This window comes from Notolepis coatsorum (genome assembly GCF_963971535.1).
Source record: "Notolepis coatsorum genome assembly, chromosome: 2".
Taxonomy (NCBI): Eukaryota; Metazoa; Chordata; class Actinopteri; order Aulopiformes; family Paralepididae; genus Notolepis; species Notolepis coatsorum.
Genome location: NC_140166.1, coordinates 18,180,374 through 18,199,632, shown reverse-complemented (window position 1 = coordinate 18,199,632; position 19,259 = coordinate 18,180,374). Strand labels below are relative to the sequence as shown.

General features: G+C 49.6%; 1 protein-coding gene across 1 annotated transcript in view; it reads right to left on the bottom strand.

Moving 5' to 3' along the window:
- LOC311223294 (rap guanine nucleotide exchange factor 1-like) overlaps positions 1-19,259 on the bottom strand; it is a 147,761-nt gene that overhangs the window by 122,098 nt on the left and 6,404 nt on the right. The window contains exons 3-4 of the mRNA XM_084308087.1: positions 16,892-16,918; positions 15,472-15,653 (exon numbers count right to left, since the gene is read on the bottom strand). Of these exons, the coding sequence (XP_084164213.1) occupies positions 15,472-15,653; positions 16,892-16,918 (209 nt within the window). The remainder of the gene's footprint in view (positions 1-15,471; positions 15,654-16,891; positions 16,919-19,259) is intronic.

Sequence of the window (19,259 nt, the reverse complement as noted above, 5' to 3'; positions counted from 1 at the left end):
CGCCTTCTCCCAGCGAGGCAGAGAGGACCCTACAGCAGGCCTTCCTCATCAGCCTGAACGCCGCTGCTGAACGCGACCGACTGCAGATCCAGCAGCGGAGCGAAGAAGAGCATATACGTCTAGAAATAAGACGCATTCAGAGGGAAGAGAATGTGGCCCGAGACCGAGCAGACAGCCAGCGAGCAGCTGCTGGTGCTCTACGGGACGCAGAGCGCGACAGACAGCAAGCGCAACTAATAGAACAGCTGATCAGACGGACAACACCCTCTCCCTCCGCCAGAGGCTCCAGGAACTCGTCTAGACACACCTCCAGGGCGGCATCCCCTAGCCGAGTAAACAACCCTGAACTTGACCAACAGACAAGGTCTATACCCCCCACAGACCACCTCCCCCCACCGGTCCAAGCGAGACCTAGCAACCGGGAAGGAGCAGCATATCCTGTGGAGAGGCTAAACCAGAGACTACAAGCACTGGATGACCTAACTGAAGACGAAGAGGAAGAGGAGGAGAACCACGCCCGACGACAGCACAGTACTCTACCGGACCAGGAGGTCCGGTACAGCCCAGGCTATACTCCCGCGGAGCTGCGCTACAGACCCCCGACTCTATACCCGGGTGAGCACGACGCACGACCCGCACCGAGGAACAGCACCTGGACAAGCGGGCCATGGTACACTGCCGGTACCAGCCCATACCAAGGAGCGGGAGGAGACTCGCCTAGGAGGCCTCTCCCCCAACGCTCGCCGATGTATCCACAGTCAGCGTCATACATTGGCACGCCTATGGTACCCGACTTCACCCAAGAGAACCGGGCCCAGTATACAGAACTCTGCATGTGTCTGGAGACCATGTTGGTGGATGTATTGGATGAACGCCATAAATACGCCATCCTACTGAAGCACTTAAAGGTACCCCGCGCACATAATATAGCGCTCGCCTACGCGACTTCCACCACCCCATACACAGCAGCGCTGGTAGCATTGGACCAGAGGTATGGGCGCATATGGGATTACGTGATCCAGGAGATCCGACACATCGACCGCTTACCCCCAGCAATAGACAATCGAGCACTGGACGACCTGTCCATCAGAGTGCAGTCCCTGGTAGGGATGTTGGGAGCGCAGAGAGAGAAGGGGAGGCATGAACTTTACGCCAACTCAAATGTGGAAAGGATCTTGGAGAAGCTGCCGCCCGCTCGACAGGAGCGTTTTAGGCGGCAGAGAGACCACCGAGACCCGAATGGCCCCGAACCGAACCTCCTCGATCTAGCAGACTTCCTGGCGAGAGAAGTCAGCAGCCTACGGCTAGATACATTCGGACGGAGCACCCCTGGCTCCAGAGAAGGAACCAGACGACTAAATGATGGAAGAAGATCGGTGACTGTGATGCACCAATCGGAGTCAGTACCGAGCAGCAGGAGCCACAGTACCCCCTCCAGAACGGAGAAGTGGAAGATAGTGTGCCCCTACTGTGAGAAAGAACACTGGCTAGCGCAATGTGACTCCTTCCCCAAGCTGAACGCGGAGGAAGCAAGTCAATGGATAAAGTCCAACAAGCGCTGTTTTCGCTGTGCGCGCTCACACATGGCAGCCGAATGCCGCTTAAAGAAAAGGTGCACCAAGTGCGATGGAGCCCATCTGGACATACTTCACGACAGTAACAGACGGCGCCCTTCACCCGCACTATCCAGCAGCAAAGCGAGCGTCATGTACATCGATCCCGCCAGCAGCAGTGGAGCCCGAGTACTCCTAAAAGTAGTGCGTGTGACACTAAGCTACCAGAATAAAGTCCTGGACACTTACGCCGTCCTCGATGACGGGTCAGAGAAGACCCTTCTGCTCGCCTCCGCTGCGGCCCAGCTAGGGCTGCGGGGAAGCGAAACCCAAATGACAATTCGGACAATAAGACGAGATTTGAAGACGATAAAGGGCGAGAATGTCTCATTCTCTATCGCAGCAAGCGGCCAGCCTGAGCGACGGTACCAGATTACAGACGCTTTCACCAGCCAAGAAATAGGACTGTCGCGGTACACATACCCCGTCGCCAAGCTGATGGAGAAATATGCACATCTGCGCAAGTTACCGATCCCGCTCATAGACAATGCTATGCCGACCCTGTTGATAGGCTCCGACCATGCAGACCTCATTGTCCCGATAGACCGGGTTCATACCGGACCCCGAGGCTGTCCTGCAGCAGTCGAGACCCGTTTGGGATGGACTCTCCAAGGCCCGCTCGCCAAATCTCTCAACCGAAGTACAGCCACTAGATGTCTCCACTCCCGAGTCACAGAGGGAGAAACCGCACTCCTGCAACACGTAGAGCGGCTATGGACCTTGGAACAAATGCCCTTTAAGAACGGAAAGAAAGACATTCGCTCTAAAGATGACATTTACGCCATTCACCTCCTCGAGACAGGGACCAAGCGAGTCCCGGTCAACGGCGTGTTGAGATACGCCACGCCACTCCTGCGGCGAGAAGGAATGCCTACTTTCCACGCCAAGACAGACGCCACAGAACGGTACCTGCTGAACACGGAGCGGCGCTTAGCCAAGAACCCCGCCCAAGAGAGTGTATACCGCGCTGAGATTGAGAAGCTCATCACAGCGGGACACGTCACAAAGATGGACATTAAAGAGGCTGACCAGACCACTGAATCGTGGTACGTGCCTCACCACAAGGTCCATCACAACGGTAAAGACCGCATAGTATTTAACTGCAGCTACCAGATCGGATCCCAAAATCTGAATAAAGAGTTACTGCCCGGTCCCACACTCGGCCCCTCCCTACTCGGCGTTCTACTCCGCTTCCGCCAGGAAAAGGTGGCCATCAGCGGGGACATTAAAGGAATGTTCCTGCAGGTGAGATTAGTAGAGGAGGACAAGCCCCTGTTACGGTTCCTATGGAGAGAGAAGCCAGGAGATGAGCACCCAGCCATCTACCAATGGGAAGTCCTCCCCTTCGGAACGACGTGCAGCCCCTGCTGTGCTACATTTGCACTACAGAAACATGTAGCAGAGGACCCAGCAGCGGACGAAGAGGTCCGACACAGCGTAAAGAACAGCTTCTACGTAGACAACTGTCTACAAAGCCTTTCAACCCAGGAAGAAGCCGAGGCTCTCCTGATTAAACTCCGCGCCTCATTGATCAAAGGCGGCTTTGATCTCAGGCAGTGGGCCAGCAGCGATCCGCAAGTACTGCGCAGCCTCTCCTCCGAGGACAAGGCAGCCAGCAGCGAGACCTGGATGGCTACAATCCCGGGAGAAGCCCAGGAGATGACCCTGGGATTGGTGTGGCGATTCAAAACAGATTCGCTTCACTACAGACACAAGCCCCTGACTACGGAGCAGGGAAGGCCGGCGGCGGCGCCGACCACCAGACGGAGTGTGTACACAACACTCGCCCGACAATATGACCCGCTAGGATGTATTCTACCGTACACCACCAGGGCAAAAATGATTGTACGAGCATTGTGGGACAAGGACCAGGGCTGGGACGACCCCATTCCCACACAGCTTGCATCCACCTGGAGAGAGTGGGAGATGGAGCTCCACTCACTCCCAGGCATTAATATGCGCCGAAGCTACTTCCCACCCACGGTGAGGCCAGAGACATGTAAAATGGACTTACACGTCTTCAGTGACGCCTCAGAGGTCGCATACGGATCAGTAGCCTACTTGCGGGCCCAAGAAGAGGGGGGAGAGATCTACACAGCATTTGTCCTCGCCCGCTCGAGAATAGCCCCACGCAAGCAACAATCTATCCCACGCCTAGAGCTCTGCGCAGCCCTAGCCGGAGCGCACCTAGCCACGCTCATCCAACGTGAGCTCACCATACCGGTGTCTAGAACAATCCTGTGGTCAGATTCCACGACAGTACTCGCCTGGATCAAATCGGACTCATGCAAGTACAAAGTCTTCGTGGGAGTCAGAGTCACAGAGATTCAAGACTTAACCGAAGAGTTAACCGGAGAAACAGAGTGGCGCTACGTTGATACAAAACAGAACCCAGCTGACGTCATCACCCGGGGAATGCCCCTAGATGACCTCACCCGTCGCAATGTCTACAGTGACGGCCCAGCATTCCTAAAGCTCCCGGAAGGAGAGTGGCCCACGCCTATCCCGAGGGAAGCCAGTCAGGAGGAGGCTGAGAATAAGAAGCCTGTGTTCTGTGGATTGAGCACTGTTATCTCCGCAGACCCCAACATAGATGATTGCACTACCATAGAGAGTGCACAACAAAGGACATTCCTACTGCACTACCTACCGTCTCTACAGACCCGCCAGAAGTGGGTAAAGGAGAGAGACAATTTGACAGAAGGAACAGTCGTCATGATTATTGATCAATCACTGCCCAGAGCTATGTGGCCGGCCGGCCGCGTAAGCAAAGTGATCACCGGTGCCGACGGCAAGGTCCGAGCAGCTGAAGTGCTTGTCCAGGGTCGCACTTACACCCGTCCCGTGGCGAGGCTCATAGAACTGCCCCGACTCCCAGACACAATCGATGATGACCATGACCCTATAACCCTATGACTTTGTGAAGTTGACTGACCCCTACAGCAAACCCTTATGTGTAAATAGACAACGCGATTAATCTGTCTCTGCTTAACTGATTAGGTCTGGGACCAATCAGGGGGTGGCTGTTGTGAAGGGCCAGATTAAACCGAATATATATATTTATTGTATATATATATTTAATTGTATTTGTATATTCTCTAATATTCCCTGATATCCCTTGTATATTCCTTGCAGGGTACTACATGTCTGCTCCTTTGCAGCACCACAAACATGGGAACTCTCTACCTCTTCCCCCCCCCCCCCTCTCCCCCCCCCCCCCCCCTCCCTCCCCCTTCTCTCTGAGTACCCGTCTCCTGGCGCTGACCAAGGTGATGGATGCCTCGGGGTCTTGGCCAAGCTTGTAGTGACTGCTCTACATGCACCTCCGAGGCATTGGATCAGTTATTCACCGCCGTCTGTCCGTGGTCCTGTCAACTGATTAACAGACTGTTAACAGATTAACAGTCAACGCGGTTTCATTGCTGGGTTAAGTACTTCTATTCTATTCACATAATACGCTTACTTCATATATCTACTCCATTCACATATATGCCTACCACTTGTATCTATTGCTATGTCCGCCTACTACAATCTCATGAGCTGTCTAACGCCTGTCCCGTCTCCCTGTCTTCCTATGACTTGCTGTCCTGGAGTGTTGACCGGAGTGTTGGACGTCCCGTGACGAAGGCCGGGAGATTGCGACCCCCTCTGCGTGCCCCCCTGTCTTCGGAGGTCTCGTAGTGGTGACCGGAGTGCCGGATGTCCCGCGATGATGTCGGGGAGTTCGCGACCCTCTCTGCGCCACCCCCCTTCCCCCTGTCTCCGGCTGTCCCTGAGCAACGACCGGAGTGTTGAATGTCCCGTGACTAAGACGGGGAGGACGTGACCCTCTTGCGCCGCCCCTGTGCCTCAAATAGATCCGCTATCAACTCTACCTTTAATCTTTCAAAATGTTCAGTTGCTATCGCTATTAGCTCTATCTTTAATTTTTCAAAATGTACAGTTGCTATTGCATGCACTCATCTGTGTTTCACCACACACATGAGTGCATGCTTACCAACTGTCCGTCTGCAACACTACTATCACCGACATCTAAGAAGGGAGATCCCCCCTTGAACGGCCCTTCTAAGGTTTCTCTCCTCCACATTGCCTGTGGAGCTTTTTTTCCCTATTGTTAGGTTTTAGTGAGTTTTTCCTTACCTTCGCGTGGGGTATGTCTGGGAGTGCTTGCATTCTTTCATTTATTTGCATTCATCTAAAAAATGTTTGGACCCTATGGTGTTCTTGTTCTGTTCTTGACTTATTGTTATGTTGTCTTCTTGACTTGTTTAAAGAAGACCTGTACGGCCCATGGGGACATTAACGTGTGTTGTCGGGCCCTATAAATACATTTGATTTGATTTGATTTGATTTGTACAATATGCATTGAATATCCATTCTAGCCTACTGAACATCCCATAATAGTCTCCATTCTACTATTGGTCGAGACCTTGGTGCCAGGCTGCCATACCCCCCAGACCCAGTTCAAACGTACCGCTCAACATGTACGAACAAGTCCTAGTTCCGCGTAGGAATCTGGCTACCGCACCACTAACGGTACTATTTGTTCATAGTGCGTATATATACTGCGCTACTAAAGTAGGACTTCCTTTTCAGTCCAGTTTCTTACCCTCCAATAGAGTGACAGACGTAAAGCCTCCCCGCGACGCCACGTGTGGGAGTAAGGCCAAGTTCGGCCTACCATCGGTATTGAGACATCGTGTATATTAATATTTGAATAGTCATATTTGGCACTATATCGTCGAGTTGGACGTAGTCTATTAAGCTAATAATAGTCTATTCATATGTAGTGCTTCGTGCGGTGAGAATACTATCGTAGTCAGTACCCCATCGTTTCGGGCAGAGAACTGGCTGCTTATCCAGGGTGGCCGACCCCATGTGAGGCTGCACCCGAGGAGCCCCAGAGCCGACGAGCGAGTGGACCTGCATACCGGATTATTCTACCGACGACAGCCCGCCTTCCCAGGCACGGATTATGCTTTGTATACAGTGATTATTCTATGGATAAAGACCAACACTGCCGTGTGTTGGAAAACCCCCCCCCGGAGAGGACGACAGGTGAGGAGACGCTCTACACGACGAGGTCGCTTCACGTCTCTCCATCGTGGACCGGAGGAAGCCGGCCCACAGAGAGTCCAACTGCTTTCATCTGTGGATCGAGGATCGCTGAGGCACCGAGCCGCACAACCGTGGGTTCTCCCAGGATACCCTCGGCCAGACGGATACAGCCAGACTCTACCCCCCCCCCCCCCCCTTCTCCAGTTGTCTTACAAGCGACCGGAATTCCCCCCTAGTGTATCCAGTTCTATAATCATTAAAGTATCATTGCTATTATTCCTTAAATATTCCAGGTTGTATATTTACCGCCTGCGCCACCTGAGATTGGACGTTCTCTATTGATATACCAACGAATACTCATTTGCCATAAAAGTGCATCCTATTTCAAATCATAAATGTAATTAAGTGATTGCTCTACATACCTTTTGCTATGTATTAATTATTATTAAACGCAGACTTTCGACTTGGTACATTTGTGTTGGATCGTTTCATCTACGTGGGAGTGTTTACCATAATTATTTATGCCTAGTACTGGGTGGCCAGAGTCTAAAGTACAAGAGGTAGTGGTAGTAAGTATCATATCTAACAATACAGTCAGGGAATTGTACCCCTCAGTTACACCTACACTTCAGAGCAAGGCGCGCTGCTTTGTTCTGTGTCATTTGTAGTTTTCCCAGTTTTTCTCTTCCAGCACTTCCCCAGATCACAGGACAGTAATCCAGATGTGAAAGGATCAGAGCCTGGATAACATGGATCACTGACTCTGGAGTTAGGAATTCTGCACATCTTCTAATTAACGCCAGCCCTCTCCCCATTTTTTTGTTATGTTATTTATATGCGTTGACCAGCTCAAATGACTGTCCAATGTTATACCTAGTAGCTTTGCTTCTTCTACCTGTTCAATTTCAGTTCCCCCCATCATAATGTTTTATTTTGGATGAGCAATTAGCATATGGGAGAACCCATTAAAATACACTTTGTTTTTGCTATGTTTAAAACCATTCTATTCGCTCTAATCTTCTACTTTGTGTAGCTCTTTATTTAGTGCCACACCCAGATCTTCCACAGAGGAGGACGCCATGTACAGGGTTGTATCGTCCGCATATATAGCCACCTTCGCTTGCTCTAAAATGAACGGCAAATCATTTGTATAAATGGGGAATAACAGAGGTCCAAGGCAGCTTCCCTGCGGAATTCCATACTTAACTTTTTTCGCTTCAGATAGGCTACCGTTAAAAAATACTCTCTGGTTTCTACTGTATAAGTAGCTAGTTATCCATGAAACTGACGATGAAGCAAAGCCATAGTCTTTAAGTTTCCCCAGTAGTATTTCATGATCCATGACATCAAATGCTGCACTGAAGTCTAACATCACTGATCCTGCTGATTTCTTTCTATCAATATCCATTAGACAATCATCTACTAGCTGTGTCAACGCTGTCGCTGTTGAGTAACCATCCCTATAGGCATGCTGAAAATTCATTCATTCATGCTGAGTATTCAATTCATTGTCATTGAAGTAACTCTGAATTTGTGTAAACATTATTTTCTCCATTATCTTCGCCAACACTGGCAAAATGCTCACAGGGCGACTGTTTGCACCTGACAGGTTGACTTTTGCATTTTTCTGTAAAGGAATGATTTTAGCCTCCTTCCAGACTTTTGGACATATACCATATTTGATGCTTTGATTTATAATATGCGTGACCGTACCTGCTACATGCTTTGCTGAAACCTTCAGTAGTCTACCATCCATGTTATCCAGGCCTGCCGGTTCTATATCGTATTAGCTGCCGCTCAGCGCCAATCTGCACATATCTCACTTAGTGCATATGCACTGAATAAAAACTCACAAATGCACCTTTACATACCAACATCCGTCTGGCCACACCCCATCCGCTACCTACATAAGCAGGTGTGTGGCCACACACTCGCCTCCTTCTTCACTTTCACCACAAGAGAGTGCCTGTATACCAATCACTTGACAAGGGTATTTAGCTGAAGAAAGTTGAGTTAAGTGTTTACATTGTTTCTTGCTTTTTTCTTTCTCTCATACTTTTAAAAGAAAAAAACTAAGTTAGAATGTTTACCTCGGGGAGTCGCGCTAGCAACGTTACCCTTCACCAGCGATTCATCATTTCCTCCTCTGCCGTGCGTCTTGGAGCGGGGTTGACGCCACTGTCGTGGACGGCATCCGCGCCCGGTAGGCGTCCGGTGGATAGCTTGCCTCTCCAAGGAGCTGGTGCACCAGCGCCGTCTCCTGTGAGATGGCCTGGTTCCTGCTCTGGTTCCTTTGCCGCCGGAGAGTCGTCCACTGTTGGGCGGCCGGCTCCTCTGGTGGCGGAGGATTTGAGACGCAAGCTTTTTGCGTCTGCTCGCTCCCGTCGTAAGATGGTGGCTTGCAGACGCGAACGGCCTGGTTTCGGGGAGTTGCTGGAGCCGGATGAGGATGCGTCTGCTTCTCCGTGGCCGATGGAAACTGAGGACTACATGGTAGAGGCAGATGGGTTCTTGTTCGACACCCCGGTGGAGACATGTCCGCCTCCCGTTCAGGATAAACTGGCAGGGGGTGATATGTCTCCTTAGGGTCCCTCGTACGCTGATGTTGGGTTAGAACCTCCGACTCAGCGGCGGGATGCCCTGCTATCAGCCACATCGGAATGTGGCTCTGCGATGTCCAGTAGTCTGCCGCATGTGAGGGACGCGGGCTCGGTGGGGGAAAGTATGCAGGGGGAACTGCATGCTTTGTTCCCCGAGCTCATGGCGGCGGCGGCAGTCGCAAACGGCGTGCCGCTGCCGCAGCCACTGCCTGTTCCTGTCCCTGATGATCTCATAGGTCATTTATGGCAACGTCGTCCTGTGAGGGAAACGGCCGTTGTCTGCCCATTTTTCCCCTCAATGGAGGCCTACGTCCGTCAGGGACAGGTGGTCTCCCACATCACGGGCCTCACTCCCGCCTACGTGCGAGTCACGAGGGTGGTGGGTTTGGTAGAAGGTATGAAGGAGGGGGTGCCTCGGCTTGATAGGCCGATGGCCGCTCTCCTTTGTACTAAGGTGATGTGGGAGCCTTTACGGAAGCCGGTTCCCCACGGGAAATCGGCGAGGCGGTTGGCTTACTGGAGTGACCAGTCATTCATCACCGTGACTCAATCCCTAGCTGCTACGTCTAACATCGCGCAGCTAGCGAGGTTCATGTCCGGGATAATGACGGGCGGTACGGAGCTGACCAAAATACAACGTGATCAGCTCGCCCAGGCGGCCGGAGCCATCCTGCATCTGATCCAGCTGCAGGCCGTCGCCGCTGGGAAGGTACGCGCCCTGGCCACTCTAGCCCAGCGCCACCTTTGGCTGGAGCAGGCGCGTGTGCCGGAGAGGAAGAGGACACCACTTCTGACGGCACCCCTCTCCGATGTTGGGCTCTTCGGGTCGGCGTTGCAGCTGATGACCTCAACCTGCAGGGAAATGCAGGAGGAGCGGTCCGTGCTCCAGCCTCATTTCCCCCCACCCGATGTCGCCGGTGGAGTCAGGCTGAAGGCTCGTCGTCGGGGATCCGCGGCCGAAGCCGCCGCCGCTACCACCGCCACTGCTGGCCCTTCGGCGAAGAAGGCCAGGAGGAGAGAGGGCGCCTCGACCACTGCAGCCGGCCCATCCACGCTCGGAGGTGACGGTAGGGATCGTCGAGACCAGCCTCCAGTCCTTTACCGTCCCTCCGGGGCTCCCCGGGGTGGCAAACCCCGAGCGGCTCGTGGCAGGCGTCGCTAGGAGTGACTTTTCCCCCTATTGTTTTCCCCCTGTTCCCTTCCCGGCCCAACATATGATTTGTCAAATAAAACGTCCCTAGGAGGGACTGTATTTTGTTACAAACGGTGTGTTTATTCACTACATATGATGGGGATACGATGTGTGAACCTTCGCTAGTGTGGGTTTGATAGGAGGGCTAGACTTATAGTCTTGTTTGGTCGCTACATTACATGTTGCTTAAGCAAGGCCTGCAGCTTACACTCGGTCGAAAGGGTTTTTTCTTCCTCAACCTGAAGATTTAGGTTCTTCATATAAAGGTAGAGGTTAGTTGTGTGTTCTGTTGCTTAAACGGTGATATTGAGCCACAACACTGTTGTGTTGGTCTGCAGTAATGCTCGTGTGTGTAAGGGTACCGCGGTCTTTTAGGCCGCTCTCTCTCTCTCTATCAAATCTTCTGTGTTCTTGCAACATAAACACGGGTGTCGTGTTCACACATATAAAACTTTGGCCTTGTTATAAACCCTGTTCACAGACTTGTCTGTGGCTAGTGTGCATTGAGTTAGCTTATCGCTGTTCACTAGCATACTGGCTACTTAAGGTATCATATGGCTATTTGTTGTTGTCGTATTCGAGGGTTGGGCTTGCGAGGGGGTACCGAATAAACCCATCCTTCCCTCTTCTGATTGGTCGGTTTTTTTTTACCCTCTTTTTCATTCGGTCCGGCCAAGCTGTTAGGCAGCTCGGCACGGGGGGGAGGGTTTCCCTGACTCCGCACCTATCACGGGCAGTTGAGTCATGGGATTCCCCCCATCATAGAATACGTCACTGGGCACATTTTTTTTATTTTTTTTTTTATCTTTTTCCCCCTCCATTTTTCCTCCGATTTTCTCCCATCCCAATGTTAGTCGTTATGCCAATTCCCAATCCCCTTCCTGGTCGCTGCGCACTTACCCCCCACAGTCAGATCATCTGGGAGAGTGGAGGCTATCACGTGCTTCCTCCGACACACGTCCAGCCAATCAACCGCTTCTTTTCACCTGGCAGCGCGGATATTCACCGAGAGGGCGTAGCGTGTGGAAGGATCACACTATCCCACTCAGGTCCCATCCGCGCTTAGCAGGCGCCCCGACCGAACTGTAGGAGTCGCTGTTTACAACGACCCGGACCCACCCCGTCAGCTTCTCCCACCCTCTAATACTGCCAATTGTATTAGTGTGAACGGCCAGCCAAGCTGGTGACAACCCCGGAGCTGTGAGCTGGATTCGAACAGGCGAATCCAGCTCACAGCTCCGGGGGTGGTGACGAACGCAATCTCCGCTACGCCACCTAACCGCTCTACACTGGGCTCGTTTCTAATGGATGACGGCTTCCGTGAGTTTTTTACAGACCCATGTGTGGTTCTCTGTTATTGTCAAGTTGTCGGGGCAGAGCGTAGGAACTTGGTGTTCTGCTACGCTCGATGTATGTGTAACTTGAGTCTGTTGGTCACATGGCTCAATGTTACCGTGACTTTTCAAGTCATGGCTCACGTGGGAAGTCTCTCTGAGGATTCCCGTCTCCTCCCTGTGGTGAGGTTGGCGGGGTGTAAAAATGAAAAGATTTTTCCCTCAGCCGCGTCTTTTCTTTCTTTTTTAATAAAAAGAGGAAAGGAAATGAAGCGCGACGGCTTCTTGTCGTTCTCCCAGGCGACTTGGAGGAACAATGTCTGGTGTCTTGTTAGACTATCCATTGATGTGTTTGGGTCTCGACGCGTACATAGTACTGGCTCTGGGTGTTTCTGATAAGAATCACGCATGAGGCTGGTACGCCTTGGTTGCTCGTTATTAAAACAGCGTTTTTATAGGGCAACTGGGATGGATTTTTTTTCTTCCGAGCGGCAGTTTACTAGGTTGTCTCGACGAATTCTCGTTCATATCTGGGGGATGTTAACGGAATAGATCAAAGCATAGGTAGAGGGGTCTCACGCCCTTGGGGTGGGCCACTGAGCGCGGTACGAATAGGACCGTCTGGGTGGCGCCCTCTATAATGTTTTAGATCGACACGCGTACCTACCCCCTCTCCTGGAGTGGGGATGTCGGCGTGATTAGGGCACGGGACTGGGTCTGGTCACGCTGGTCCAGGTCAGTTAACCCGTTGTCCGCCGGGGACGCAGATCTTCTGTTCTGGTACCCTGAGGGACTTGTGCTTTTTTCAGGGGGGAAAATGCCGGGTCGGCCCGGGTGTCACAGGGTTGGGCGTTATGGAGACCCTGTTGTTGGGTACATGTTGTACCCTGTGCTGTCATGAAGGGGCTGGTTCTCCATTCTTTTCGCCCCTCTCTTCTCTGCTTACGCATGGCTGAGAGGGGGCTGTTGGGGTGGTCTTATAGACCTCCTCTGGCATCCCTGTGTGCATCCCGGTCCGCCGGGCCCGGTCCGAAGTTGTTTTCGTCGACCCGTAGGCCTGGGATAACCCTTTTTTGAAAACTGAAACACTTGTACTGCGGTATAGCCAGTGTATACCCGCAGGTGTGTTTTGTAGTTTTTTCTTGAGGGGTTATAGGAACAACCACCGCATGTGGAACCAAGAGGGTGGTTGATTCCCTGGTGTGTTGGAGCGGAGTCAACTCCCGGGTTACCCGGTTGAGTGTGCCCCTGCATGTTCATGACGTCTGCCAATCGTGTCAGCCTTCTCTGCCTCGGCCCCTCTAGAGCATCAGGGTTTTTTGGTGGGGGCTTTGACATGGTGCTCAACAATGCCAGCATACGTCCCTTCCGCCGGGGTGCTGTTTTCAGTTGACCCCTTTGGCGCCTGTCTCGTCCGCAGTGCTCCAGGCTCGGGTCAAGTGCCTGCTGCCTGGATTGAGGGATCGGCCTCTTCTGGAGGTCGTCTCCCCGGTGCGCTGCCTGCTCCCGCTGTAGTGTAGCCTCTTGAGTGCTTCGAGTTGCAGCCATGCTGACTGCCTGAGTATGCCAGGGTCAGTGTGCCAGGCGGCGTGCTAGTGGGGGGAAGGGCCTCTTGGATGGGCCCTGTCCGAATACGCTGGCGATGTGGGGGGCGGTGTCACTAGTGACCGCCTGGTGAGGTCTTGATGCTGTGGCGTCATTGGCCTCTCCGGGCCCCCTTTTTCCGGGGGGATCCAGTCCCTTCTGGGTCTGAGTCTTCCTTCGCGCTTCGCTGCTACGGCCTTGCCACGGGGTTGAGTTTGCTCTTGACCCCGTGATTTTGGGGGCGGTAACGAGGTTTGTTCCTTCCGTTCGTTCCCTGGTGGCATGCGGGTTGTGCGTGTGCGTAGTCGTGGGGTCAAGCAACGGTCTGCTCACCCTGTGCGTTGAGTTGCTCGAGTTCCTTTTCGCACGGTCGGATCCGTCTCCCTCCCGTCCTCCAATAGGGAGGGTTTCCCTCCATTAGGGAGGGTCGGGGGGCTCGGTCCTCCCCGGTTATGGTGGTTGTGGGGGGCCTCAGTGGGGTACATTTGTCGAGCTTAAGCTCCCGCTCAGCTCCCGATGTGCAGATTGACGCTGAGCGGCAGCTAATACGATATAGAACGATAGGTTATGAATATAACCGTAGTTCTATGAGTATCAGTGACGCTCAGCGTCTAGACGCCACTGCGGCCTTTGATCTTGCCTTGTGGTGAAAGATTGGGAAGGAGGCGAGTGTGTGGCCACACACCTGCTTATGTAGGTAGCGGATGGGGTGTGGCCAGATGGATGTTGGTAGGTAAAGGTGCATTTGTGAGTTTTTATTCAGTGCATATGCACTAAGTGAGATATGTGCAGATTGACGCTGAGCGTCACTAATACTCATAGAACTACGGTTATATTCATAACCTATAATTTTTCCTTTTTTATATCTGACAACATTTCCTCCACCAATCTAGTGTCAACAGAACATAGACTAAATGAGCATTTTTTATTTTTCATAATCCTTTCTAATATGTTATCATTATATTTTACATTACTCATACACATATTATTCCTTAGAGTTTCAACCTTACACAAGAAGAAGTCATTGAAATACCGAGCTATATCAACAGGCTTTGTTATAAATGCCCCATCAACCTCAATAAAGCTAGGTACATTGTTATTCCCCCTTCCTAGTACAGTGTTAAATGTTTTCCATAACTGTTTACTGTCATTTTTCACTTCATTTATCTTAACTTGAAAATAGCTTTTCTTTTTCTTTCTATTCCACTTTGTGACACAATTTTTCAGCTTGCGGTAGTTCTGCCAATCAACCAGACATCCAGACTTGTATGCTTTACTTTTTGCTGCATTTCTTTCTGCCATACAATCTTTTAATTCTTCATCTAACCAGGGTGCCCTTACTGTTTTCACTGTACACTTCACTATAGGCGCATGTCTGTCTGCTACTTGGATAAACCTGTTCATAAATATACTTAGTGCTTCTTCTGGGTTATCCTCTTTATATACATCATCCCATGATATGTTTTCAATATCTTTGACAAATTCCTCTTCCCTGAAATTCTTATATGATCTTTTATGTATAATCTTAGGTCCAGCTTTTGGTATTTTTGCCTTTCTAGTGAATGCTATAATATTATGATCAGTGCATCCTATATTAGCTGATATAACTTTTGAACATAGCTCTGCACTATTAGTATAGCAGCATCCTATCAAAATAGGCTTAAGGTGAGGACGATGGACCTGTAACCATATCACTTCAATTTCTTTTGACATAAAAACAGTCCTTTGTTTCACAGGAATATGGTTATGTTTAGGTTTAAGTTAAGGACATGGTGTTGTGTTAAGGTTATGGGTCTAAGTTAAGGACATGGTGTTGTGTTAAGGCTAGGGAGTTAGGTTAAGGACATTGTGTTGGGTTAAGGTTAAGGGGTTTACGTTAAGGCCATGCTGTGTTAAGGTTATGGGTTTAAGTTAAGGACATTGTGTTGTGTTAAGGTTATGGTTTTAGGTTAAGGACATGGTGTTGTGTTAAGGGGTTTAAGTTAAGGCCATGGTGTTGTGTTAAGGTTATGGGTTTAAGTTAAGGACATTGTGTTGTGTTAAGGTTATGGGTTTAGGTTAAGGACATGGTGTTGTGTTAAGGGGTTTACCTGCTGTGTATCCTGGGGTCCAGCTGCAGCAGGGTGGCCACAGCCTCCAGGACCTCCCCAGCTGACCCACCCAGCAGACCCTCAACCACCTGTTGACCCACACTCAGCTTCTCCACCAGAGTCTTAAAGTAACACAGAGTATTAACTACGACCCGCTCCTGTTCCATCAACACACTGTCACACTGGAGAGAGAGACAGAGACGCAGAGAGAGAGAGAGAGAGAGAGAGAGAGAGAGAGAGAGAGAGAGAGAGAGAGAGAGAGAGGAGAGAGAGAGAGAGACACACACAGAGACACAGAGAGAGAGGCACAGAGAGATAGAGAGACACAGAGAGACACAGAGAGAGAGAGAGAGAGAGAGAGAGAGAGAGAGAGAGAGAGAGAGAGAGAGAGAGAGAGAGAGAGAGAGAGAGAGAGAATAAAAGAGAGAGACAGATAGAGAGACAGAGAGAGACACATAGAGAGAGATAGACAGAGAGAGAGACAGAGAGAAATAGACAGAGAGAGGGCGACAGAGAGACAGAGTGCGGGAGAGAGATTGACAGAGAGACAGAGAGAGAGAGAGAGAGAGAGAGAGAGAGAGAGAGAGAGAGAGAGAGAGAGAGAGAGAGAGAGAGGGTGACAGAAAGAGGGTGACAGAAAGAGGAAGAGAGCGAAGGAGAGAGAGAGAGAGAGAAAGACAGATGTATTTAATTAAAGGCATACAGACATCCTCGGATTTAAATAATTATAGTCATAACAAATATGAGAATGTTTGTATCATTAACAATTACATTTCACATTTATAGTCATGATTTATTTATAGACATGTCCTAAAATAAATAAAAGTACTACAAATGACAGTGTATAAATATAAGCACTAAACTCAATCGCGTCGATAGCCATAGTGGAATAGAATGGAATCTACATTCCTCTGATCGTGCACTAAGGAGGGAGTGGCAGACTGGCGGTACCGCAACCGTGGCGACCTATTCACAGAGAGCATCGAGTACCTAGTGGGAAACTTCAGGCTAGCAAGAGCCAGCAATGAGGAGCCGGACCAGACGGTCAAAACCTGTGCCACCACACGTCCAGGTACTGTCCACCTTGGGCACATGCTCCTCAAGGGACCCTTCCCAGATGTGTTTCCATATCTCAACAGAAAGCAATACCACTCCATCAACGTTCAAATCATCTGCAATGCCCAGAACCACCAGCTCAACATGGTCTCCGGCTTCCCAGGAGGTGCACATGATTCCTACATCTTACAGAACAGCTCTGTGGGTGTGCACCTCGGGCAAGGAGACGCTGGAGACGCATGGCTAATTGGTAAGTATCTGTGCGTAATTAATCCAGCAATAGTAGGCTTCTATTCTTCGAATGCCTTGTTTTATTAGGAGATTGCGGATATGCGCTGGCCCCCTGGTTGATGACCCCACTCACCAACCCCCAGACGGAGCAGGAGGTGGCCTACAATGAGAGCCACACGCGCACTCGTTCCACTGTCGAGTGCAGCATCGGACTGCTGAAAAGACGCTGGATGTGTTTGGATGCAGAACCTGACACACCTCAGACAACCCTGAGCCCGCTGTTCCTCCTCCAGTGGTCAGCATCTCTCTCTTCTTCTTCTTCTTCTTTTGGCCATTTCTTTTTCACTTCAGCCGCTGTGAGCCCCTATCCTGACACCACGTTAAGCTCACCTGTTATCTCGTCCGATTCCTCTTTTTTTCCCTTATTTTTGACACTACTAAATAAGACGTCGCGCTTATGTTCTACTCCTTGCAACAGTACCTCTGCACTGAATTAAGTCTTTAATGGCCGATGCACCAACGGTGTTCACTTTCCGCTTTGACATGATTTTCTGTATGATAGCATACAATAATGCTATATATACTGTATATATTTATTCTTACACACGCACATAAGCTGTAAAGGAAAGCTGTAAAGGAATGTGAATCCCTACCCACATTCAAAACCGCTCTTAAAGAGCACCTACGGGAGGCTGCAATTCAAAACTGGCCACCGTAAATGCCCAAACCCCCCACCACCTCCTAATAGACAGTCTCCTCCCCACCGCATGTATATATTCCCTCCCCGCCGTATGTATATTTCTCTCCCACCCACCCACCCCCTCCTGATGTACAGTCCCCTCCCCATCATATGTATATACTCTGTCAGGATCTAGGGGTAACAGGACTGTATATTTGAATACCGTTTATGTCACAAATGTAACAGTACTAAATACCTATATGTCCCTATGCCATAAATGTCATGTATGTTGTGTATGTCATAAATGTCTATATGAATTGAAAATGGGGGACCCTGATGTAAACAAGACAAACGTCTTTCTCAGGTCTGCATCCCCTTAACAATTGTGTGTATTGAGCCGTACTGTATTGTACCCATTCTGCAATCTGTCAAATAAAGTTTTCATTCATTCATTCATTCACATCTGTCTGTACATACCTGCTTATATATACTCCTTTTTTACATATCTGTAGATACTATATCTGTATCTGTGCATATTCCTTACCTACTCTTACTAGTTACGCTGCTGGCCAGTATGACTTATTACCATAGTGTCTTTATACCTGTATCACTGTACATATTAATACTACATCTCTTCACATACATCTGATTAGCACTATTACTCAGTAGTAGTAGTACTACATTTGCACTCTGGTTAGATGCCAAACTTATTTTCGTTGTACTGTACTTGCTGTATTATGACAATACATTTTAATCTAATATAAATTCGATCAGTCGCAAATTGCTTTTGCCTGTGGATTCTCTGTGCACACGGTCCTGGGGTTGCATGCCCTTATAAGGAGCTGACAAGACGTTTATGTATGCAAATTCAAATTGTATTGACACTGTATTGATATTGTATTGATATTGTGTTGATATTGTGTTGATATTGTGTTGATATTGTATTGCTACTGCATTTTGTATTGATATTATGTTGATATTGTGTTGATATTGTATTGTTATTGTGTTGATACTGTATTGATACTGTGTTGATACTGTGTTGATATTGTATTGATATGTTGTGCATCCGGATTTGATCCACAGGAGTTCTGATTAAGGCATTAAAGCTCCAAGGAAGCTTTTTCCACACAGAACTTTAAGTTTAAGTTTATTTATTTATTTTTGACCCAGGGACAATGCACATTAATCAACATCTTCAGTTTCCACATCAATGTAAATGTGCCAGAATTAGCTAATGAGCTAGTTTTCATCTGTAGTCCCTGCCTACCATGCATGTCTTCATGGTGTGGGAGGAAACCGGAGTACCCAGAGGAAACCCACGCAAACACGGGGAGAACATGCAAACTCCACACAGAAAGGCCCCCTGCTGGGGTTCGAACCCAGGACCTTCTTGCTGTGAGGCAGCAGTGGTAACTAACAAAAGTTTACATTCACAGTTATTAAGGGCTGTTCACCCTCTCCTCCCATCATCAAAACAAATCCCATGCAGGGAAATGGGAACAAACGTTAAAATGTTAAGAAGTGACTTTTTTTTCCCTTCTTCTCCCCTCTCTCTTTTTGTCACCTCCCCCTCTTCCCTTTCCCCCTTTTTTTCTTTTTTCTCTCTTTCTCCCCCTTTCCTCCCCAACTTCTGCTCATTCTAAGTTACCTGATGTGTACCAAAAAAAATGTCTAGTGGCCATCGCCACTAAAAAAAATATAAATAAATAAAAAAAAGAAGCGACAGGATTTAGGTAAATGTGGTCTTGAATCATGAAAATAAAGCGATGCTTTCGGCTATGTTTTATTTACTGTAATTATACCAAGGTATCACAACCAATCT